The sequence below is a fragment of the Miscanthus floridulus genome, chromosome 1 (genome assembly GCF_019320115.1).
Source record: "Miscanthus floridulus cultivar M001 chromosome 1, ASM1932011v1, whole genome shotgun sequence".
NCBI lineage: Eukaryota > Viridiplantae > Streptophyta > Magnoliopsida > Poales > Poaceae > Miscanthus > Miscanthus floridulus.
In genome coordinates this window covers 30,770,792-30,795,015 of record NC_089580.1, presented here as the reverse complement: position 1 = coordinate 30,795,015, position 24,224 = coordinate 30,770,792, and the positions used below count along the sequence as shown (strand labels likewise).

Below are 24,224 nucleotides of genomic sequence, written 5' to 3'. Positions count from 1 at the left end.
ATGTTGTCGTGCTGAGACTTAGGTTGTCTCATCAGCATAAATGGAGGAGACATGCTTTGTTTTTTGCAACCACCGGTGTAATACAGTTCTAATTCCTGAGGGAGCGCGACGGCACCACCTCCGGGAAAGATAAATCTTCACAGAGTATCTTGCCTTAGAAGCCTTAGCGTCCGTATGTATAAACAAATCTTTACGGAGTATCTTGCCTTAGAAGCCCTAGCGTCCCTATATATACATAAAGCCTGGCCTCGCCCTAATTCATATTGTTTACCATTCCACCTTCCTCTAGTGGTTTGACAGAGGTGGGGCTGATGGTGCACGCCGAGTTGGTGTCGGCGGAGGCGGCAACAATGTCCAGTCCCCGTAGATCGGCGTTCCTGTCGCCGAGACTCATGCCATCTCCTAGTCTGCTGCTCTCCCAGTTGCCCTCGACAATGACGCTGACGCCACCAGCACCGGTGGTTTGCTCGCCACCGCTAGCCCCATGAGGTCCCGCTCACTGTCGCCAGGTCTACTCGCCATCTCGCCATCTGCCAAGGTTGAGCCTGACATCTTGAGCGATGCTGAGGTCAAGTCCGACGGCTCTTCGGGCTATGTCACGATGGACTCGGGTGATGATCGTCTACATGACTACGCGATGCCTGTTCTCCTAGGCCTAAATCTATTCTTGCGTGTTAGCCGATATGGCAGCCTGGTGTGCCCCATCTGCCCCAACTGTAAGGCCTGTGATTGGATCGAGGCCGACGCCAGGGCGCATGTGCTGGCGAGGGCACACGCCCCCTAGACGGTACCTACACCAATGACAAGAACGTTGTCTGCCATCATGCCCTAGTAAGGAACTAGGCCTAGATGGCCTGAAGGGATCATCCGGCCATGCTGGTTTGCCGTGGCGGAGAGGTTTGCTAGCTTCAACCAAGGCCGATTTACCTTGCAGGCATTGGATTTTGTTCACACCTGTTGGTGCCCGTATTGCATGACTTGCGTAGAGGTGTGGGATGGCACTCCTCATTAGTAGTATCAAGTCATGTCAACATATGTGTTAGGACTAGTTTGCTGCTAGGTGCCATTAGAATTAGTATGAAGTCATGTTAATCATCTGTAGTTAGAAATAGTATGTCTAGGTAGTAGTTGGATGACTTTGAGTAGTGGGATGGCATTGCTCTCCTCTTATTATTATGGTAGGTGAAGGCATGGTTATGTAGGCTGAACTTATATCATTGCTTCAATCCACATATATATGATGTCTAGTTTGTCATTATCTTTCTATCTAGTAGCACTGATATCCTCTTATTATGCATGTAATGTGCTCATTTGTGCAAACATTTTGGTTCAAAAAGTATCGTTTACCATTATCTTTGTGCGGACGTGATGGTTCGAGCATTGTAAACCTGAATGGGCCGAACATATCTCCATCCAACCACGTAAGGGTTACTTTATGCCTCGGTTTGGTGAACCAAACATGTATCAGTAGTGGTGGTAGTAGTCATGAGTGGCTTTGGTCTATGTTGAACCCAACTTATCACTTCGCTCTAGGTAACCTTGCAAGGTTTCTTTGAGAGGAGCAAGCCTGGCCTAAATGCATAATAGAGTAGCCATAGGTGTTGAAATTCTACTGCACACGTATCTGTGGTGAACCCAACTCATCTTGTTTGCATGTATCTGATAAAATTTGTTGAACTTGCGACAACCATGCCATGAGGTGTTCATCTGAACAAGTCTCGCCTAAACAGAAAGTCTGACGGCCATACATTTGGTATCATCGTGCTAGTTCGCCGTGGCAGAGAGGTCTAGTATGCTACCTCATGTAAAGTCATGTTAATCATCCATAGCTAGAACTTGTATGTCTAGGTAATAGCTGGATGCCTTTGAGTAGTGGGATGACACTACTCTCCTCTTATGGTCAGATGGCACTGCCATTTGTGCAAACATTTTGGTTCACAAAGTAATGTTTACCATTATCTTTGTGCGCACTAGATGGTCCGGGCATCGTCCATCTGATCGGGTCGGACACTTCTCACTCTTGCCAACTACGCAAGGATACCTTTGTGCCTCGGTTTGGTGAACAAAAAATGTATCAGTAGTGGTAATAGTCATGAGTGGCTTTGATCTGTGGTGAACCTAACTCATGTCTTTGATAAAATTTGTTGAATTTGCAAGAATCATGCAGCGAAGAGTTCATCTAAATAAGTGTTGCCTCGATCTAATGCACAACGGAGGAGGCATAGCTGTTGCATTTTTACTGCACACGCCAGAAAGTCCATCGTTGTTCATTTGATCTCTCATCAGATAATAAACAGTGTAGACATCTCTAGTTAGCTGTTGTATGCCTCTACAAAACCAACCAAGAGAAATTGCCTACGAAAGCAACTCCTCTTCACTCTTTAGTCTGCCCCTCAACTATTGTGACTGTGTTTTTGGAGTGAAATGACTACAGAGGCTTTCCTCCTGCATCTAATTCACTATTGGCAACCACACAAGGGTTACTTTGTGCCTCGGTTTGGTAAACCAGACATGTATCAGTATATGTACTTGGCATGCTGGTCGAACTGGTTAATGATCTCATCATAGTGGTTGAAGCATGCTGTGTGAAAGGAATTCTTTATTTCAATGGCTTATGCAGTGTATATGAACCTATAACAAGTACTAGTTGTAGTTGAATGGAATAGTCATGTACACAACAGACAGTCCACATAGTGCAGCACTGACCCCGGCGGACAAAGCCTATGTGTCCGCTGAAGCATAAGTTTATAACAACTAAGCATACCGAATATGTTCAAAATACAAAGCCAGAAATCCAAAGCAAAGTGTCGTTTTAGAATACATGTTCTCCCAAAGATTATACATGAAATCTCCTACAAGTCATCATCATCTCCAGACGTGTGATCTCTGCCGCCACAATTACTGTCATCGCTGCAATACTGGTTTCCTATATCATCTTCATCCTCACTGCCTTCAAGTATGCCAACCGCTTCCCTTTTATCTCTTAGAAGGTCTTCTAAATTGGCTTGAATGATAGTACCTTCTCCACCATGACTAGCTTCGTGCATAATCTGATCACCATCACCTAGCAGGACTTCATGCTCATTGTTAGAATAGTGATCATCTTGCTGCACTACGGGCTCTATTTCATTCACGTCATACATATCCCTATGTTTGAACTTCTGCATGACCCACCAATTTTTGCCCAAGGAGGTATCCTACAGATAAAAAATCTTCCTTGCCTGTGTCATGAGAATGAGAGGATCATCCTTGTACCAGAATGATTTAATGTTGATAGATCTGTAATGTCTGTCATCGTCAATGCCTATAGACTTCGTAGTGCCATCTAGATTGTACCAGTCACAGTGTAGAACAACCACCGTCCTATGGCTTTGTACGCTAGAGTTATACATCAACTGAATAACTTCTCTAAGAACACCATAAAATTCCACTGAGTGGCCTTCATTTGTGACGGCGGTCATGACACCACTATTATGTATAAGTAGGGATTTCTTGCGATCAACAGTGCTATACCTAACTCCATTAATACTGAAAGCTACATAGACCCGGACTTGGGTATCGGGACCACATGATAGTGCATACAAACCTTCACTGACCTCTGTTGGTTTCTCTCTACGTAGCTCCTTGATCTACACACAAACATGAAACCACCGTCACCACTAAGTTATCGTATAATTCTACCAATGATCGGCCTTATAGGACTAAAATATGCTAATCACGGACATAAGACTTAAACCATGTTGGAAACTCTGCTGCTAGCCTACTATCAACATCATCACTTGCCCCTTGTTCCTCTAAAATGTGTCTGTATATTATGTAGCACATATAAACAATATTATTGGTAACATTTCATATGTAATATAGGAAATAGCAAATTAGCATATAAAATTTCATACTTACTGCACATATGGTCCAACCTCATCACAGTTATTAAGCACATACCAAGCTAGCCTATTGATTTTGGCTTTATCCTTGATGTCCTTTACCCTAATCTATCCAATGGGCTTGACACCGTGCATGAAAATAGAGGTGTCGGTGTAGAAAGTGACCAACAAGTAAATATTTGTAGTTTTGCCATACGTTGTGATCGGAGGTGGCCTAGCACTCAATGACATAGGGTTTATACTAGTTCAGGCAATGTGCCCTACATCTAGTTTGAGTCGGTCAGTGACTTTATTCCTGAGCCTAGGTGCTCGAAGTTTGTAGTGGGGTTACAAACAAAAAAGAGAAAGATGGGGTGTACAAGAGGTCTGGTCGGCTCTGGTCAGAAGGGACGAGAGCGACAGGAGCTCCGCTATGAGCTAAGTGTTCAAGCGTGTGCTTAAGGTCTGAACCTGGCGGTTCTGTGGTTGTGAGCTAGTGAACTTGATCGATCTAATGAATCTGGAATCACTTGAATCCTCCTGTTGGGAGAGAGCACATCCCCTTTTATAGATGAAGGGGATGGCCTTACAAGTGAAATGTCAGCGCCTACAACACTATTTGTGTCAGTACGGTTGTAGAGTACTATTCCTGTAGGTGTACAGGGTACGGTCTCTAGTATCGTGGTTTGACTTATGCATCTTGCCTTGCTTTTCTTCGTTCATTCCCTGGCCCTTTTTGGGCAGGCATCCCTGGTCGGTTGGTCCCAGTTGGCTCTGGTTGCGCCAGTCGGAGAAGAGCAGTGAGCAGGGTCTTTGCATACCCTGGTCGAAGACATGGGGTCAGAGTTGGAGTTAGAGGTAGTGCTCTGCCAGGCCTTTCGTTCGAAAAGACCGTTCGGAGGCGGCTGGAGACCGAAGTGAGTGCTCTGGTCGGAGAGGTGGGCTAGAGTCGACAAACAGGTGTTGCTCCTCCTCGGCCAGACCTTTTGGTCAATGATTGGATCGCCCTTCTGGCCTATTGTTTAGACTCTTGGACCGACCCATGAGTTGCGCATTATCTGCTTGGGCCGAGCCTTTGCGGGGAAGCCGGTCTGCGAGGGACCCCAGGTTTATAAACCCGACAAGAGGTCTCACCAGGTGTTGGCCTATCATGTGACATATTGTTGTCCCGGTTATCTTATTTTAACATCGTCCATGAACCTCTCCCAAAATGATAACGTCTCACTTTCTAAGCCTCCGCAATTGATCCTTCAGGCCTGGCCTTATTCCTTAATAAATTCTTCAACGTGCCCAATCGTCGTTCTATTGGGTATATCCATCCATACTGTACGGGCCCTCTAAGAAGTGCCTCATCAAGTTGATGGACAGCCAAGTGCACCATAACATCGAAAAAGGCCGGTGGAAAAATCTTCTCAAGCTTGCATAAGATGAGTGGGATGTCCCGTTTCAGCTTTTCCATGACTTCTTTCCTCAGAGTTCTACTACATAGTTGCCTAAAAAAGTTCCCAAGTTCTAAAATAGCTTCGTATACATCTTTGGAAATAAAATCTCTTAAGCCTGCAAGTATGATCTTCTAGAGAAGGACATGGCAAGTATGTGTTTTCAGCTTGCCAACTACCTTGGTACCATCTGCACTTATGGATTTTGCTAGGTTAGCTGCATAACCATCTAGAAACTTGACACCTTTAAGGAACTTGCAAAATTCTGATATGTGTTTTTCCATCATGACATGGTGAGCTTTCGAGAACTTAAGCGAGGTGCCTTGCTGCACGCTGTGATATTGAGGCCTTATCTTCATATCATGCAAATCTAGCCTAGCGTTCGTTGTGTCCTTTGTCTTGCCCTCCACTTTCAGCAATGTCCAAAGAATGTTTTCACATATGTTCTTCTTAATGTGCATGACATCAAGATTGTGTGGCAGCAACAGGTCCTTCCAATACAACAGCCCCCACCAAGCAAATTTATGATTATAAATCACTGGCTCTTCTCCACGCTTTCGTTTCCTTTTTCCACCATGCTTACCTGGGTAGGCATCTTTCACCTTCTTGAGTTCCTCAAGGACCTCCTGTAAGGTGAACTTTTCTGACGCATCTTGGTTCTTAATTTTTCCATCAAAATCCAAGCTCTTCCTCCAAGGGTGATCCCTAGGAAGGTAATGACGGTGTCCAAGGTAGCCTAGCATCTTTCTTAGGCTCCTTGACAATGGATTTTTGTTGCAATAAATATGTGCATAATAACCTTTTGTAGTTCATCCTGATAAGGTGCTCAATGCTGGAAAATCATGTATGCACCAAAGTACGGCAGGGCGTAGAGTGAAGCCTTTCTTATTATTATGATGTAGTACATGAAAAGTGTTGACACCCTTCCATAGTTCTTTCAGTTCTTATATAAGAGGCTCTAAGAATACATCAAAATCCTTTCTTAGAGAGGTTGGGCCCAGGATCAGTAGAGACATAAAGCAATTCGATGGGTTCACACATTCCCATGGTGGTAGGTTTAGAGACGTTACAAGAATAGGCCACATACAATATGTTGAGCTAAAGTTGCCAAATGGATTGAAACCATCTATGGTGATGGCAAGCCTCAAGTTTCTTGGATCATCTACAAAACTTGGGTGCTTTCTATTAAAGTCCTGCCATGCCTCCCCGTCTGCTAGATGGCTCATTTCATCGGTATTCTTCTCTCACTTAGTCTCGTGCCATTCGGCGTCCGCTGTTGTTCCTCGAGAAGCAAAGAAACCCTACAACCTCAGTATTAGAGGAAAATGCCTCAAAACCTTATGAGGAACCCGCCTGCTACCATCTGCATCCTCCCATCTAGACTTTTTGCATTTTGGGCATGCTTGCAATTCCTCATGATCATCTCAAAACAACACACAGTTTTTCTTGCATGCATGGATACTTTCATAACCTTGTCCCAATTCTCGAATATATTTACGGGCCTCCTCACATGATTTTGGTACGTTGCTGCTAGGGAATGCATCTGACAACAACGCCAACAGTGCATCAAAATAGTTGTTGCTAACTCAATAGTGGGACTTGATATAGAGCAACCTGGCAAGGAAGGAGAATCTTGAGAGGTAGATCTAGAAGAAACATATTGCTTCAACTCATCCAACACTCTTTCAAACTTTGGGACTCTTCTAGCCCGCTCTTCAGATGTCAACAGATTTTGAGCTAAATCATCAAAATCGTGTAATATGTTATCGTTGTGGTCCTCCTACTCCTCCTCCACAATCCAACCATCATGATGAGATCCATGCACATCTGATGGCTCTATAATGTCAGTACCTCCTCCCTCTTTCCCATGATGAATCCATGTCGTGTATGTGGGTGACATTCTGTATATAAGTAAGTCATCCTTCACCTCCTGCCAAGTTTTAACCACCTAGTTAAGACAATGTGTACACGAGCAAGGGATGTTTTGCTCTGGGTATTTTTGTTTAACCATATCTATTAACTCTTCAACTCCTTTGATGAACGTCGGCGAGAATGGTCTCCCATTAGGAATCTAGGATTTGTCCATCTGTTGCAGCAAAAGTATGCAAAGTCCGTTAGAGTTTCCACCATTGGGTGGACAATGGCAAAACTAGCATTAGAACAAAGCATATAGTGTTTGAGAGCACTAATTTGTGCATTTGTTCATATCATACTATGGGACAGTCTGGTTTTCTATTTTTGTGTGACAAAAGCATTGATTTCAATTGAAATTCATACAGAATAGCCTTTCTTTATGTGTTCTTTACTTTATCGTGTACAGAAAATGGAGTCCTATAATCATAGAAGAAGGTACTTATACCTTTGTTCAATGAACTGGCATGGCTCGGCTGTAAGCCACCTTTGCCGCGGCACACACCTGATCACGCGGACACCAATGCCACCACGCTCCACCAGGAGAGCCCCGCCCCACCACTAAAAGGACATCTAAGCCACCACAGCAGATCAAGGATCCTCCGTCTCCGTCGCCACCACCGCCGCCGCAAGTCCAGCGGGCACAAAAATTTTTCCACTTGTAGGGATATATCCAATTTAGGTCAACCTGTTACATAGCTAATAGGATACTATAGCGACTCCAAAGAGATGTCAGCACAGCCAGGTGTCTAGCGCAATGGTAAATGAAGGGGATCATGACGCCTAAGAGGGGGGTGAATTAGGCACCTTAAAAGTTCGACTCTAAACTATGGCCTCTTTTTCTAACCTTAGCAAAACCTATGCAAAAGATAAACTATCTAAATGTGCAACTACGGTTTTACTAGTGTGTTGTTATCTCTACCGCAAAAGGAGTAATGTATACAATGTAAATGCAGAAGCTAAAGAGCAAGGTAGAGATATGCAAACTCCTATCGATGACTCTGGTATTTTTACCGAGGTATCGAGAAGCATGTAAGCTTCCCCCTAGTCCTCGTTGGAGCCCCTCGCAAGGAATCTCTCACAAGGGCCAAGCTCCCAGTTGGGTAACTCCATGGATAGCCCTGGGCCTTCTCCATGCGCAAGTGGGTCTCCAGTGTACCTTCTGGCAAGCCTCTCCTAGACCGCCCCCCGCTGTCTTCACTATCAAGCTTCCGACCGAACCGTCGTGGGTCTTGTTTCCTTTGGTACATGGTGACGGTTACACCACAAACACAGTTTGTGTGATCTCGCAAGACTACAAGCCTCTCCGATGTACAATAATGGTGCGCGTAAGCACTGAGTGGTAAGAGGTATACAAACCTCACTAAACACTAGGCCTAAACCTAGAGCAAGCGCATAAGCAGTGGTCTAATCAACCTAAGCACTTCACAAAGTACCTACGCTAATCACCTAATGAATCACTAAGCAATATGCAAGTAGAGATCACTAAAATAGTGTGCTAACACCCTTGATATGTTTTCTCAGCTCCGTACTACTCAAATGGCCTGTTGGGAGTCTATTTATAAGCCCCACTAAGAAAGTAGTCGTTGGGGATGAAATTCTGCTTTTCTGCTACTGACCAGATACTAATCACATCCTAACCGGACATGTTCGGTCGTCCTAACCATTAGAGCCGTGATCAGCTAATCGGATGCTGCCAGCGTCCGGTCACATGCCACCAGACGTGTCCGGTCACAATTTCGCCGCTCTAGAACCTTTCTATACTTGATCGGACGCTGCAGTCCTATGTCCGATCAATTTGCTGCTAGTGTCCGGTCAGTACTGAATGTGTTGCCAGTGATGATGAACAGTACCATCGGTGCGTCCGGTTACTTTACTATTCAAAGTTCGATCGCTGTTGCTGATGCCTTTTGTTGTTGAGCCTCTTGATCGAAGAGTCCGATTGCTATAAGCCAGCGTCCGATCACCTCTGTGAGCTCGTTTCTTCATGATCTTATGTCCGGCTTGGTTCCTATCTTTGTGCTTGGACTTTGCTTGATATCCTGGATCTTCTCTTGTGCTTCTAAGGTTTTGTTTAAAGTGTTGATCGTGGGATCATCACGTCGCCTTCGTCCAATGTCACATCTTGCACCCTATTGAACTACAAAATAATCACTTGCAAATTCATTAGTCTAATTTGATGGTTGTTGGTCATCAAACACCAAAATCCAAAGTAAATGGGCCTAGGGTCCATTTTCCTTATAGTAAAGATGCTTCAATCCTTGCTCCAGATCTCGTGTTCGACTCCCAAGTATCATACCTTTTTGAGAAATTAAACCCCGACGACACACATGGTACAAGTGACACACAAACCATCGGGTCCCACAGGTCGGATGGAGATGGAGAAAGTGCCCATAGGTACACGTGACACGTAAGTCGTCGGGTCCCACAGGTTAGATGCAGAAGGATCGAGCGGAGACTTTTATGATGAATTACAACCGTCAAGTGACACGCAAGCCGTCGGGTCCCACAGGTCAGATGGAGATGGGTCATCGGGCCCCATAGGTCGGATGGAGATGGAGAACAGTCCCATAGGTACACGTGACATGTAAGCCGTCGGGTCCCAAAGGTCGGATGCTGAAGGGTCCTACAAGTATACGTCAGACGGAGAAAGGACGAGCGAAGACTTTTATGACAAATTGCAAGCGTCGTAGATGAGTAACTATAGGTCCCGTAGGTACGCGTCGGATGGAGAAGGGTCCCACAGGTACATATCGCATGGAGATATGATCGAGCGGAGACTTTTATGACGAATTGCAAGCATCACGGATGAGTAACTGTAGGTCCCACAGGTACACGTCGGATGGAGAAAGTACCATGTGGAGATCTATGACGAAGCTGTTCGTTACAGATCGAATATTGTTCATCACAGATGTGTAATTAGTTCAATGACAAAGCCCTGTTCGTCACAGTTTTAAAGGAGATTGCCATAGATGAGTCGCGCGAGTGATCTATGATGAAACCATGTGCTCTTCTATGACATTTTTTGTGGCGATGCCTGATTTTGTCATAGAAAGGGAGGGTTGCAGGATCGTCACCGCCGATCTATGACGAAACAGAAATATTCGTCATAAAAAGCGCTCTTCTATGACGATTTTGGATTCATCATTAATATTTTCGTCATAGAAGTGGATATTTCTAGTAGTGGAAGATTACAAATGTTATACCCGTTCCTATCGAGTTCTTCATCAACATTGTGCAAATTAGAGTTCAAAAAACTAAATAGTGCAAAATATATTGCAAAACTTCCATTTTAATTGGCTGGTTTATCATTTGTCTCCTTTGATGCGTGGTCAGTGGCGGAGCATGGAACCAAAGGAAGTAGGGGCCAACTAACAGATCTATACATATATATATATATAAAGAGCGTGCAACCGCCCAACTTCCGTCGCTCTCACAGATCACTGTTACCGGCACAGTCAACGCGCGATGCTTTTCGAGATAAACAGTAACGGTTTTGTGAACAGTAACAGGTTTTATAAACAGTACGGGTTACTACGAACAGTCCTGTCCCATTAAGGAACAGTAACAATTTTTTTTAGCGACGTAGTACAAATCTTTTTTCCCCACTATTACCCGCGCAAAGCGCGGGGTTACCTGCTAGTTATATGGAAATTTGATGGTTATTTTATGGTATAGCAAAGAAATATATAGTATATATATAGTGGTAATAATCACAAAAGGACAGGGGTGGCCATGGCCCATGTTGGCCTCAATAAAGCTCCGCCCCTGTGTGCGGTGACTATGGGTGTGATTGGTTACATGTATTTGGCCTAGCCCGGCCCATCTGGTGTAGTGCGCAAGTGATTGGTTGCCTGGGTGTTCACTTTGGCTTGGCCCTGGCGATGCAGAAAGGCCCACGTGGCCTGGCACCCGAGAAACGAAATCGCTTGATGCGGACGGACATGCGTGGATGCATTTCGTGTGAGAGCAAGAGCTGTGGGCCACAAAATCGCGCATGGAGATATGATCGTGCGGAGACTTTTATGATGAATTGCAAGCATCACGGATGAGTAACTGTAGGTCCCACAGGTACACGTCGAATAGAGAAAGTACCGTGTGGAGATCTATGACGAAGCCGTTCATTACAGATCGAATATTATTTGTCAAGATGTGTAATTAGTTCAATGACAAAGCTCTGTTCATCACAGTTTTAATGGAGATTGTCATAGATGAGTCGCGCGAGTGATCTGTGACGAAACCATGTGCTCTTCTATGACGTTTTTTTTTGTGACGATGCCTGATTTTATTAAAGAAAGGGAGGGTTGCAGGATCGTCACCACCGATCTATGACGAAACAGAATATTCGTCATAAAAACGCTCTTCTATGACTATTTCAGATTCGTCATTAACATTTTCGTCATAGAAGTGGATATTTCTAGTAGTGGAAGATTACAAATGTTATACCCATTCCTATCGAGTTCTTCATCAACATTGTGCAAATTAGAGTTCAAAAAACTAAATAGTGCAAAATATATTGCAAAACTTCCATTTTAATTGGCTGGTTTATCATTTGTCTCCTTTGATGCGCGGTCAGTGGCGGAGCATGGAACCAAAGGAAGTAGGGGCCAACTAACAGATTATATGGAAATTTGATGGTTATTTTATGGTATAGCAAAGAAATATATAGTATATATATAGTGGTAATAATCACAAAAGGACAGGGGTGGCCATGGCCTATGTTGGCCTCAATAAAGCTCCGCCCCTGTGTGCGGTGACTATGGGTGTGATGGGTTACTAACTCCGTTTTCGTTTATTTGTAACCGAATTTTTACTATAGCATTTTGATCATACGTTTTTTTCTGCAAAAGATTTTTAGATGCATAAGTTTTCACATATATGATTCTTTATTGAACATACTTCATTAGTGTTATATACATTGAAGTATCTAAGATTTTTTTTAAAAGAAAAATAGATGATCAAATTTGCTACAGTAAAAAGTTGCTGACAAGTAAACCTAAATAGGGAGAAAATACATGTATTTGGCCTGGCCCGGCCCATCTGGTGTAGTGCGCAAGTGATTGGTTGCCTGGGTGTTCACTTCGGCTCGGCCCTGGCGATGCAGAAAGGCCCACGTGGCCTGGCACCCGAGAAACGAAATCGCTTGATGCGGAAGGACACGCGTGGATGCATTTCGTGTGAGAGCAAGAGCTGTGGGCCACGGACAACCAAACATTAGCCCTCAGTGGCCTGGTTGCATGAGTACACGGACCAAACGAGCTGCATTGCGGCTGTAAAGCCTGGCTAGTGGTACCCTGCTTCGCCAGTGCGAGCCATATGCGGACTAAACGAGCTGGCATTGCAGCTGTAAAGCCTGGCCAGTGGCAGCCGCTGTGGCAGTGCGAGCCGAACCATACGCGGACCAAGGCCCTGTTTAAGGGCCCGTTTGGCACGGCTCGCAGCCGCCCCGACTTGTCTGACAAAACACTGTAGCAGTACTGTAGCAGAAGCCGTTTTCTCTCTCCTCTCCTCCCCTCTCACTGACATCGGCTCTGTTCATCGAAGCCAGGTTTCCTGGCTTTTCCCCGCGCGCTATAGTATTTTTTGCTACAGTGAGATAGAAAAAAGCACGAGAGAGAAAACCACCTTTTTGCTACAGTGTTGCTACAATTCCAAACGAGCTAGCATTGCAGCTATAAAGCCTGGCTAGCGGCAGCTTGCTTCGTCGGTGCCAAGCCAAAGGGGAAAGAGGAAGTGCTCCACTATCATAGTGTGGTTGATTTATAGCTATACTGGGACCTGTTTGATGAAGCTTGTTATGGCTTTGATTTTTCCTGTCACTATCTATGAAGTTTTTTTTTTCCCAAAAACCAATTGGAAGTTAGTAAAGCTACTATTTTTTTTCTTCACCGGTGGTGGCTTCCCTGGCTATACATGGTAGAAAGAAGTTAGACTCAAGTAAAGCTACCATTCTGTTCCCTAGTTCTACCTTGAGAATGAGGCACACCAAGTAATAAGTTACAAAAAAAGTTTACATCGAATACAATTTTTCTTGCTGTACTATTCAGCACATTCCAATTGAAATCCTGATCTGACTTTTGTCCACAAACATTTTTTGAGCCTAAATGACACGAATTCTAACGTTTGAGCCACAATATTATCTTTCAAACAAGGACTACCAAAATTACTAGACACTACCTTGTCAGGGAAATGTGATGTGTTTCTCATTTTATATTGCTGCCATATCGGTATCAACATGTTTTGCTCTTCTTTTTTCACAGCATCTAGTAATTTTTTTTGTACTCTCTCTATCCTAAAAACGGGATGTTTTAATTTTGCCCGAAGTCAAACTATTTTAGGCTTGATCAAATCTATAGAAAGATTTGCTAACATTTATGACACCAAATAGGTGTACCATAAAAATATGTTGCAGGATAAATCTAATGATACTTATTTAGTAATATAAAATTATCATTCTAATATAAATTTGGTTAAACTTTAGATTATTTGACTTTGGACAAAACTAAAACATCTAGGTTTTTAGAACAGAGGGAGTAATTATTTAATTCTCTTAAGATCCCCATTTTGAGCAGTGCATAAATGCATAGACTTATTTATATTTACAGTTTTATTAAAAAAAAGTTATTATACTTAGGCCTGGTTTAGTTCCACCCCAAAATCCAAAAAGTTGCTACAGTACCTGTCACATCGAATGTTTGCGGCCCGTGCATGGAGCATTAAATGTAGACGAAAAGAAAAACTAATTGCACAGTTTGGTGGGAAATTGCGAGACGAACGTTTTAAGCCTAATTAGTCAATATTTGGACACTATTTGCCAAATAAAAACGAAGGTACTACAGTAGTCCCAAAATCCAAATTTCACGAACTAAACAAGGCCTTAGAGCACATACAAAGATCCCAAAAGACGACACACCCGATAAAACAACAGTACAGCAGAACTCACCAAGCCCCAAAGCGGTTAGCAAGGTGATAAAAGCCTTTCTCTCTCTTGGTCGGCCAGTGACATCACCAACTCGTCGTCGACCGTAGAGAGAGCAGGCTCTTCGGCGATTTGAGAGGAAACGAGGAGCGAGACTACTGCGAGAGAGCGTGGGCGTGTGTGGGAGAGAGCGCGAGGAGCAGCTGGGACTTGGAGCCTGCGCCCGGGGGCCCCGGGTCACGGAATCCTACCACTACCAACCCTAGCCTCCGTTGATCGCCGTCTCAGGCCATGGCAGGGCCGGCGCCGGATCGGGCCGCCCTGACTGTGGGGCCGGGCATGGACATGCCGATCATGCACGACAGCAACCGGTACGAGCTCGTGCGCGACATCGGCTCCGGCAACTTCGGCGTTGCCCGCCTCATGCGCGACCGCCGCACCAGCGAACTCGTCGCCGTCAAGTACATCGAGCGCGGCGAGAAGGTATCGCGCTGATCCCCTTCTCCCTCCCCTGTGGATTCGATTCGGTGCTGACTGTAGTTAATCAATAACCCATCGATTCCACCGAACGGCGTTTGCGTTCCGAGGGGGCTATTCGATTTGGGATGCGAATCCTTTGGGTCCTGCCGTGGGGGTAGGGTCGTAGGGACCGTATTTCACCCCGAGGATGACATTTGTGTGCATTTAGGTTATTATTTGTTGTTTGAGTGAATATCAGCTGTGGCCTTTTGCTGTTTGTTCCATCTGATACGCAGGATATGCTGAGTATGCACGAATTATAGTTTTGTTCCTGTGAAATTTTGTTTGGGTGTGCTGTATTTGGGGCTAAGCATTTGCCACCACAATCATTAAACAAGCAAGCTTATGCTGATTTAGGTCCAGTCTGGACTGAATCGAAATAATAATTTAATCACCCTGTTTGCTCAAGCGAACATCATAATTTTGATATGCCGCAGGATGCTGGAAGGTGGTTGTGACTTGTGAGCTTGGAGTTACCAGTTAACAGCATCAAATATACAATATCTAGATTGCTTGATTCTTTAGCGAGTTTATCAAGAGATGTGGCCATGGCTGCTACCTATTTGTTTTTTATTTTCTTGAAAATAATATTTCGCCCCCGTGACCTGTGCCACCCTGGGGATCGAACGCAGGTCACAAGCGCCACACTCACATGCTGCCACCACTACGATCTCACAGGTTATTTGGTCTCAATATATATATATATATATATATATATATATATATATATATATATATATATATATATATATAGTTGGATTTATTTTATGCAGATTTAGTAAAAATATGTTCTGTAGGATTAGAAATATTGAGTTAGTTAATCCTGGAATATGTTTCCCCGTTTTGCATTGCATAAAAAAGAAAAAAAATTCCTTATTTTGAAGTATCTCCTAGGCTCCTAATGTCCGACCCATTTTGTTTCAATCCAAACATAGCAGCAAATAATGATTGCTAATAACACAGGTAGCTGACTTATTGGGACTATGCTTCTGTGCCAGCTGATTTTAGCCTAGACTTCACTCTTACTGCTTGGTGTTAGCCATCAGGCAGGGCTGTCCATAAAATATATGGGCCCTGTGCGCTTCTTATTTAGGCCTCAAATGTAAATACTAAATAAACAAATAGCAACAACATCAATAATTATTCATTGTATTACTACTTCGTATGACCTATTGATAGCCCCTTTCTACAATCAAATCAGCATCCATATTCCTTTTTCTTTATTTCTACGCTTTTCATAGACATAGTCATATTTTCAAATCCAACTTTTAGAAAACAAAACTTTTGGTGCAACAGAAAAGAACAAAATTAACATGGTTAGAAATTCAAGAAGAACAGTTCTAGGCAGGGGCGGATCTGCAGGGGGGCTGGGGGTGCTGCAGCCCCCCTCGTGGGCCAAAATCCTCATGAACAGATCTTCCAATCCGGTCCAACAGCCCCTTTCACAGCCTAGGTGTTCTCGGTGCTCCTGCTGCCCCCTTGGTCTGTACGTTTCTTAATTTCAATTAATGGCCTTTTGCCCGATGAGATTATTCTAGTTTCATTATTCCAGCTCATTACTTAGTTTCTTTGTTGCAAACATCTCCCCTGTCTATATCAAAAAAAAAAAAAAATCATCTCCCCTGTCAGATTGCTTCAAAATGCTGAATATTATTACTTTGAAAGAATCGCATCGATTTTAGCCTTCTATTAGTGTATGACTAGTATGACTTATACTCTTCAAGTATTTAGCCCCCCTCTTGGTCCGTTTCTGGATCCGCCACTGGTTCTAGGCATATGCCGGTTGAAATAATATTGATCTGGTTAGTACTTAGTATTGTGGCTTCTATTTCTCTTGAGTCTTGATGCTCCGATCCAACAAGAAGTAGATCCCATAGTCACAGTGCAAACATGTCTAGAATACAAATTGATCCCAATCAATCAATTGAAGCTGGACCTAGGTGAAAGAAAGCAAAATAGGATAGATAATAGAACTATGCCCATAAGCAAAGAGAGAGGGACACCTGGGGGAGATTCATAGTGTAGTAGGATTTTTAGGCTGAAATCAGGATTAATCCATGCAAGAAAAAATAGATTCAGAGAATCAGTCCCCTTATGAAAGATAGTTTTTGATTTGCATGTGGCAAGAGAAAAATACAAATATTTGCATATGGATAGTTAGTGCTACTCTTTTCTCTTGTATTATAGGCTAACATTACTAATGCACGGATGACTTCCCGATAAGGATAGGACTACATCAAGGGTCAGCTTTGAGCCCTTATTTGTTTGCTTTAGTGATGGATGAGGTCACAAGGGACATACAAGGGGACATCCCTTGGTGTATGCTTTTCGCGGACGATGTAGTGCTAGTTGATGAAAGCCGGACAGGAGTGAATCAGAAACTGGAGTTATGGCGGGAGACTTTGGAGTCCAAAGGTTTTAGACTTAGTAGAACTAAAACTGAGTATATGAGATGTGACTTCGGCACTACTACTCGGGAGGAGGAAGATGTTAGTTTGGAAGGTCAAGTAGTGCCTAGGAATGATACCTTTCGATATTTAGGATCAATGCTACAGAGGGACGGGGATATTGATGAAGATGTTAGCCATAGAATCAAAGCAGGGTGGATGAAGTGGCGGCAAGCGTCTGGTGTCCTATGTGACAAAAGGGTACCACAGAAGCTAAAAGGCAAGTTTTATAGGACGGCGATTAGACCTGCTATGTTGTATGGTGCAGAATGTTGGCCTACGAAAAGACGACATATTCAACAGCTAAATGTCGCGGAAATGCGTATGTTGCGTTGGATTTGCGGTCATACAAGAAGGGATCGAGTTCGGAACGATGATATACGTGAGAGATTAGGGGTAGCGTCAATTGAAGAAAAGCTTGTCCAACACCGGTTGAGATGGTTTGGACATGTGCAACGGAGACCTCCAGATGCACCGGTGCGTAGTGGAATCCTAAGTCAGGATAGTAACGTGAAGAGAGACAGAGGAAGACCGAAGTTGACTTGGGTAGAGGCAATAAAAGGAGACTTGAAAGGATGGAATATACCCAAAGACTTAGCCTTAGATAGGAGTGCTTGGAAGACAGCTATTCACGTGCCTGAACCTTGATTGCTTCTGTTGGGTTTCAACTCTAGCCTACCCCAACTTGTTTGGGACTTAAAGGCTTTGTTGTTGTTGTATTACTAATGCTGATTAATATATAGACTAATCTTGAGGGGCCCTGTGCTAGCGCACAGGTTGCACATGCGCCGGGATGGGCCTGCCATCAGGCATGATCCATTGATCCTATATGTAAAAATCTATCCATCCATCTGGTTTCAACATTTGTGGATACTGCATCGAATTTTAATCGAGCTGCAGTAATGGTGTATGATTTGGCCCAAGAAATCTGTTATCTAATTGGTAATGATGCTCCATAACTCTATGCCACAACTAACTTCTACTACTTGATGCATAGGAGTGTATGTCTTATAAAAAGAAATTGAAACAGTATTTGTCTAGGACCCAACAAAATATTGCATGAATTTCACAAAACCACATTATACTGGGAAAAGGTTTTGCAAGCCTTTTCTGTTCCCTAATATTGAGGTAGTTGCATACTTGTGACATTCTACAAGAGCTGACACGTTTGATAGCGTAGTGAGGTGGGGGCAAAGTGGAATCCTTTTGATACACTATGAAGTGCTTGTACTAATAATTCCATCTCATTCAGCTCCATCCAGGCATGCAATTGCATTGACGCATAAGCTCTTTACTGAATGAACATGTTTTATCCATGTGTATTTCTAACTGGGGGTACCTGTGCATTGTTTTTAATACCATTGCTTTACTGTTGTTGTGGCCATCCGGTCTGGTAGTTTTTGATAGAATAAATAATCATTAGTCAATAAAATTTTGAACTTCTGAAACCAAGGATAGCTGAACAGATTCTTGTTACATTCCTTTGATTTTGGCTTCCACCCCAGAGAGACCAACATCAATTCATACTAAAGGCCCAATATTATTTATGATCTCTATCAATAGCAAGACATTAGGTCTAATTTTATGGAATTTTCTCTCTCATTCATTTGGTGATTTGATTTACAATGTCCATGGTTCCTTAAATCTGTTTTCTTTTGTGCATTTTCTTTTTTCTACCATAAATGCTAGAGGGCGTACCCAGTGCAGAGAACTCCCGCTCTATGCGGAGTCTGGGGAAGGGTGTCAGTGGCAAGCTTTACCCTCGCTTGTGCAATGCGAAAAGACCCATTTTTTACTGCACTCAATTGTTTTATCTTGGTTTTCTTTAATATGTATTTCATTATCATGTGCAGATAGATGAGAATGTCCAGCGTGAGATAATTAACCATAGATCATTGAAACACCCTAACATTATTAGGTTTAAAGAGGTGAGTCTGGATTGTGATGCTGCTTCTCCCCCAGAATTCCATTGTTAAACATTTTTTAAATTTCTTTGTATGTCTAGGTTATTTTAACACCGACCCACCTTGCTATTGTCATGGAATATGCCTCTGGTGGTGAGCTTTTTGAGAGAATATGTAAGAACGTGCGATTCAGTGAAGATGAGGTTTGTGCTTGCCACTTAGTTCATCTTTCTTCTTGACACACCTCTTTCTTGATCCTACTAAGTATGCATATATATCTTTCCAGGCTCGCTACTTCTTCCAGCAGCTCATTTCAGGAGTAAGCTACTGCCATTCAATGGTATTAGTTATTATATAATGGCATATCTTCCATCCTATTGTTACTGTTTACTCATGCCATGCATTGTGCTGAGCTGCCTTTTTTTATTCTTATTTTCAAGCAAGTATGCCACCGTGATCTGAAGCTGGAGAACACACTTCTAGATGGGAGTGATGCTCCTCGCTTGAAGATATGTGACTTCGGTTATTCCAAGGTTCTTACACATGCCAACTTCATCTTATTCTAGCTCATATTTATGTGTTACGTTCAAGCTTAGTTGCATGGATATGTCAGGTCACCCCTGTTGTATTGGATATGTATCCGATACGGATACGCATGGGATACAGCATGGAGATGTCTCCATGGAGTATCGGGGAAAAACATAAATAAGAGCAATTCCAATACGTGGGCGAAGACGTATTGAGGGGTTTTGTGGATACGGTCCAGTCCAGTAGGCCTACTATAACCCTCGACTCACACGCGCTGATGCGCACCATGCAGCCAGTGATGCAACACGCCCACTGCTGCCGCCGCCCGCCTGACTTCCTGCTCGTCCAGCTGTTCGCCTGTCCCCACCACGAGACCCAGCGCCGGTGGCATGCTTGAGCTGGCTGCGGCTGTGGCTGTGGTGATGCACATCACCCGCAAGGTGCACGCTGGAAATTTGTGGGCGCCACACGCACACGGCACTGCGACAAGCTTCACCACACACCGGCGATAAATCAGCACCAAGCTGGTGATGAGTTAGCTGTGATTTCTTCCATGTTTCATCTTCTCTCCTGTAGCCTCTTTCCTGCCCCGTTCCCCATGTCAAATTAATCTAGACTCTTTGCTTAAAGTGGTGTCAAATTATTCTGAACTGGAACTGGAACTGAAAGGGGAAAGGAATTGTTTCAGTGATTTACTCATCTCCTCCAAGCTTGAATCCTCGCCCTCAAGTACAAAGTGATGTGCTTAGTTGAATCCTCCCTCTATTTAACTAGTTCTACTTCTGCACTAGGCGCTTATGTTCTCATTTGGATTTTGCAAGTTTGGACTTTGAGAATTGGATGGAGATGCTGGGCAGGCTTGGCTGTCGGAGTGTTGGCTAAATGGAAATATGAAAAAGATGAGCAGAACAGCACAATTGCAAAAATGCAAGGCAATTTAAAGTTCCTGCTAGTCTGTTACGGCTTTTAGAATTTTAATATGCCTTATTATTTATTTATTAAAAATACTAAAAATGTATCCGTGTATCGTTTTTAAGAAAAATGCTGTATTTGTGTATCTGCCTGATACTGGTATGCGTATCCGTGCCTGTGCTACATAGCGTTCTAGTACATGTTTGTGTGGGTGTGTGGCTAGCAATCATTGAGGTTCCGTTGTTCCATGGCTTAATGTTTACAAGATGGTAGTAGAATGATGAATATGATCATAGGGTTGTCAGATTCCTTTTAACAGACAATACCATGCATTCTTTATTCTCTGCAGTCATCTGTTCTTCATTCCCAGCCGAAGTCCACCGTTGGAACACCTGCTTATATTGCACCTGAAGTTCTGTTGAAAAAAGAATACGATGGCAAGGTACTTGTGCTATCACTTTCCTTACTTCTCTTGAGAAATGTGTCTCTGAGAGTTGCGTATACCTCTGCATCAGTGCACTGTAGTTCCATAAACATGTGTCACAGAAAACTTTCACTTATGATTTCTCTTTTAGTGGTAACTGTCTGGTTACCTCCTATATGAGGAAAGCTTCTCCTCACTGATGATTTGTTTATGACAAACAGATTGCTGATGTTTGGTCATGTGGTGTAACCCTCTATGTAATGGTTGTTGGTGCATATCCTTTTGAAGACCCAGAAGAGCCTAAGAACTTCCGCAAGACAATTCAGGTTATCTTTTTTTTTTTTTTACATTCGTGGATACAAGTTGAATGCACACGAGTGCATGCGCTTGTGTGTGTGTGTGTTTGTGTGTGTCATAGAGTGTGTGTGTGTGTCCTAGCACACAGCTAAACTCTAAACTAGATCGGCTACTTCTGAGTCTCTGCATGTTTCACTTAATGCATTCTCCTGTTTTAGCTAACGACTAAACTAATGGTAGTGTCATCTTGTTACAGCGCATCTTGAACGTTCAGTACGCAATTCCAGACAACGTGAACATATCTCCAGAGTGCAGGCATCTAATTTCGAGGATTTTTGTTGGAGATCCTGCTATGGTAAGTCGTTGTATGTTGTAGTTGTAATCTTGCTTTGTTCCTGATACAGTAGGTTCAGAAGATATGCTGCTTCGAGTTTAGTCATATTTATCTGATTTTGTTGTCTTTATTTGTTATATAAAATATGCAGCGAATAACAATCCCTGAAATCCGGAATCATAGTTGGTTCCTGAAGAACCTTCCTGCTGATCTGATGGATGATGATAGCATGAGCAACCAATATGAGGAGCCTGATCAGCCAATGCAGACCATGGATCAGATCATGCAGATTTTGACAGAGGCCACCATACCACCTGCCTGTTCTCGCAGTATAAATGTCCTAGCTGATGGATTGGACATGGACGACGACATGGATGATCTTGACTCCGACTCAGATCTGGATGTTGACAGCAGCGGTGAGATTGTGTACGCAATGTGAGTAACCATCTCACTAGTCAACCAAAGAACCAATCAGAATCAGGCATGGGATGCCCTGATGTTGTATACTCTGGCAAAGAGCTAGCATCCTTTTGTGAAAAATCTCCTGTAGTTTTCTCAGCGAATCGCAACCTGTTCTGTGGAACACAGATGTTGTAGTCAAACTGGGGTTGCTCAGCTTGTAAAACTAGCCTCCCCTTGCATCCTGGTTGCTGAGGTTTGGATACTCTCAGGCTTCGACTTGTGTGTTACTGTTAAATATGTACAAGAAACTTCTACTCATGTTGATCTGTGAATTTGGACTCGGGTAGTGGTTTTGCTCAGTGTTGGGTGTATTCCCGATTTCTGCATTTCAAACTGTGCGATCATTAGGTCTTGTATTTCTGCACTTTTCTGGGTTTCAAAATTTGTGTTTTCGGTGCAATTCACATTTCCGTGTGCACACGAAAATATTATGTGCTTGGGTAAGTTGTGTCACACAAAAAAATGTGTATTACAAAAGAATGTGTGTGCGCGCGCGCGCTTGGGTAAGTTGTCACACAAAAAAATGTGTATTACAAAAAAATGTGTGTGTGTGTGTGTGTTACAGGCACACGGCACATTAACATACCTGATGAAATTGACAGTGGGATGGCAAAAAAAATAACTACCTTTCACCAGTTTTTTTTAATACTGAGAAACACCCTTTCACCCCTTTACTTTCACCAGCTAGCATGACTCGAGGCATGAACCCAACCAGCACCCCACATTTCTCAGCTTATTTCGAGCCCAAAAGGATTACACATAACACAGGAAAGCTTGCACTTTTATTTATATTTGGATCCACCACAGACCCACCAGGAGAACATATACTACTATAATAACACAATATACGTTGACAATTGTCACACACACACAAAAACACGTTGACGCCCCCCTTGAGCCTCGCTCTCCCTCGCTGTCTCACTCTCAAGTCTCAATCTAACACAAACAACATGCCTAGGCCGCGATGATCACATCAGCTATCTCATCGGCTAGATCAGCGGCCGCGCCAATCACCGCGCCCGTGAGGTCGACGTTCCCGGTGTCGTGGGGCCCGGCCGCAGCAGTCTGTCTGGCGCGGGCTCGGCGGAGTAGCCTCAAGACGAAGCCAACCAACTTGAGTATCCCATAGCCGACACCCACGGCAACTCCACCCACCACCGTAGCGACAACAATGGCGATAGGGTTTGCCGTATCGTGGTCCGGACATGGGGCCGGCGTAGCCGAGACGGGCTGTGGCGGAACGTACGCCGGACATGCCGGCACCGGAGGCTGACGCCGGGGGTGCAGCCTCCTAGACTGGGAGTGGCGGCGGCGGAACGTACGCCGGACGTGCCGGCACAGGAGGCAGAACGGACGCCGATGCCGGGGGTGCACCCTCCTGGGCTGGGGGTGGCAGCAGTGGAACGCACGCAGTGGTGGAACCAGGACTACTTATAAGGGGGCCGGACAATACGACGACACTCATAAACATGATAAATATGTAAAACAAATGTATGTCTCCATAGCTTTTCAACGTTTTTACATATCTATTTAGTACTCATAACGAAAAAAAACAAGTATTTATCATCATAATAGAGTGAAATAATAATTTTTAGCTACGCAATTGAATTTTCTAGGGTATTTAACAAAAAAAAATCACTATGCTTGCGGAGGGGGCATGGCCCCCTGGTTCCGACAGTGAACGCACGTCGGGTGCCGGCACGGGCGCCGGAACGAACGCAGGCGTTCTCACTTTGCGGCAAACGCAGCTCCAATCAAATCGGCCGCCCCGATCGAAAAGGGCAACGCGCTTATAATTACGACGACTAATTGTGAAACGTACCACTTGCCAATGTCTACCGTATAGCATGTCTTACAATTGTTCATCTAATATGCGCCAAAGTCCAAATTTTAGATAATCTCTCCCGAATATTATCTTTGAAAATGATTCTCACATTCATGTGATGTCATTTTTCAAGTGGTATTATTGATTCTAAAATCAATGTGCATGTTTCCTACAAGTATTCCATACTTGTGTGCACAAATTTAGGGGGAGGTTACTCTACAAGTTGGATGCTTTGAGACCAACACCTTTTCAAGCTTATCATGTGTGTAGTAGTCTCATTGCAAGGAAAATGGAGTCCCCGGAGTTAAGCATCACACTTCAAATATCCACCGCCTATTACAAGTGGTAGAAATCAAATTGGTTTCCACATGTGGTATTTCTAAACCAATATCATCATGTTGATTTCATTTTGATATTTATATGCTTTCTCCATGCATTAT

At 43.6% G+C, this 24,224-nt stretch overlaps 1 protein-coding gene across 1 annotated transcript; it reads left to right on the top strand.

The window, feature by feature from the left end:
- The first annotated feature begins 14,151 nt into the window (after nucleotides 1-14,151).
- LOC136472561 (serine/threonine-protein kinase SAPK8-like) lies at nucleotides 14,152-22,285 on the top strand. Its single transcript, XM_066470290.1, has 9 exons — nucleotides 14,152-14,615; nucleotides 18,952-19,026; nucleotides 19,104-19,205; nucleotides 19,289-19,342; nucleotides 19,443-19,535; nucleotides 20,792-20,884; nucleotides 21,088-21,192; nucleotides 21,420-21,518; nucleotides 21,649-22,285. The coding sequence occupies exons 1-9, from the start codon at nucleotides 14,424-14,426 to the stop codon at nucleotides 21,934-21,936; spliced, it is 1,101 nt and encodes a 366-aa protein (XP_066326387.1). The 5' UTR covers nucleotides 14,152-14,423; the 3' UTR covers nucleotides 21,937-22,285.
- Nucleotides 22,286-24,224: the final 1,939 nt, after the last annotated feature.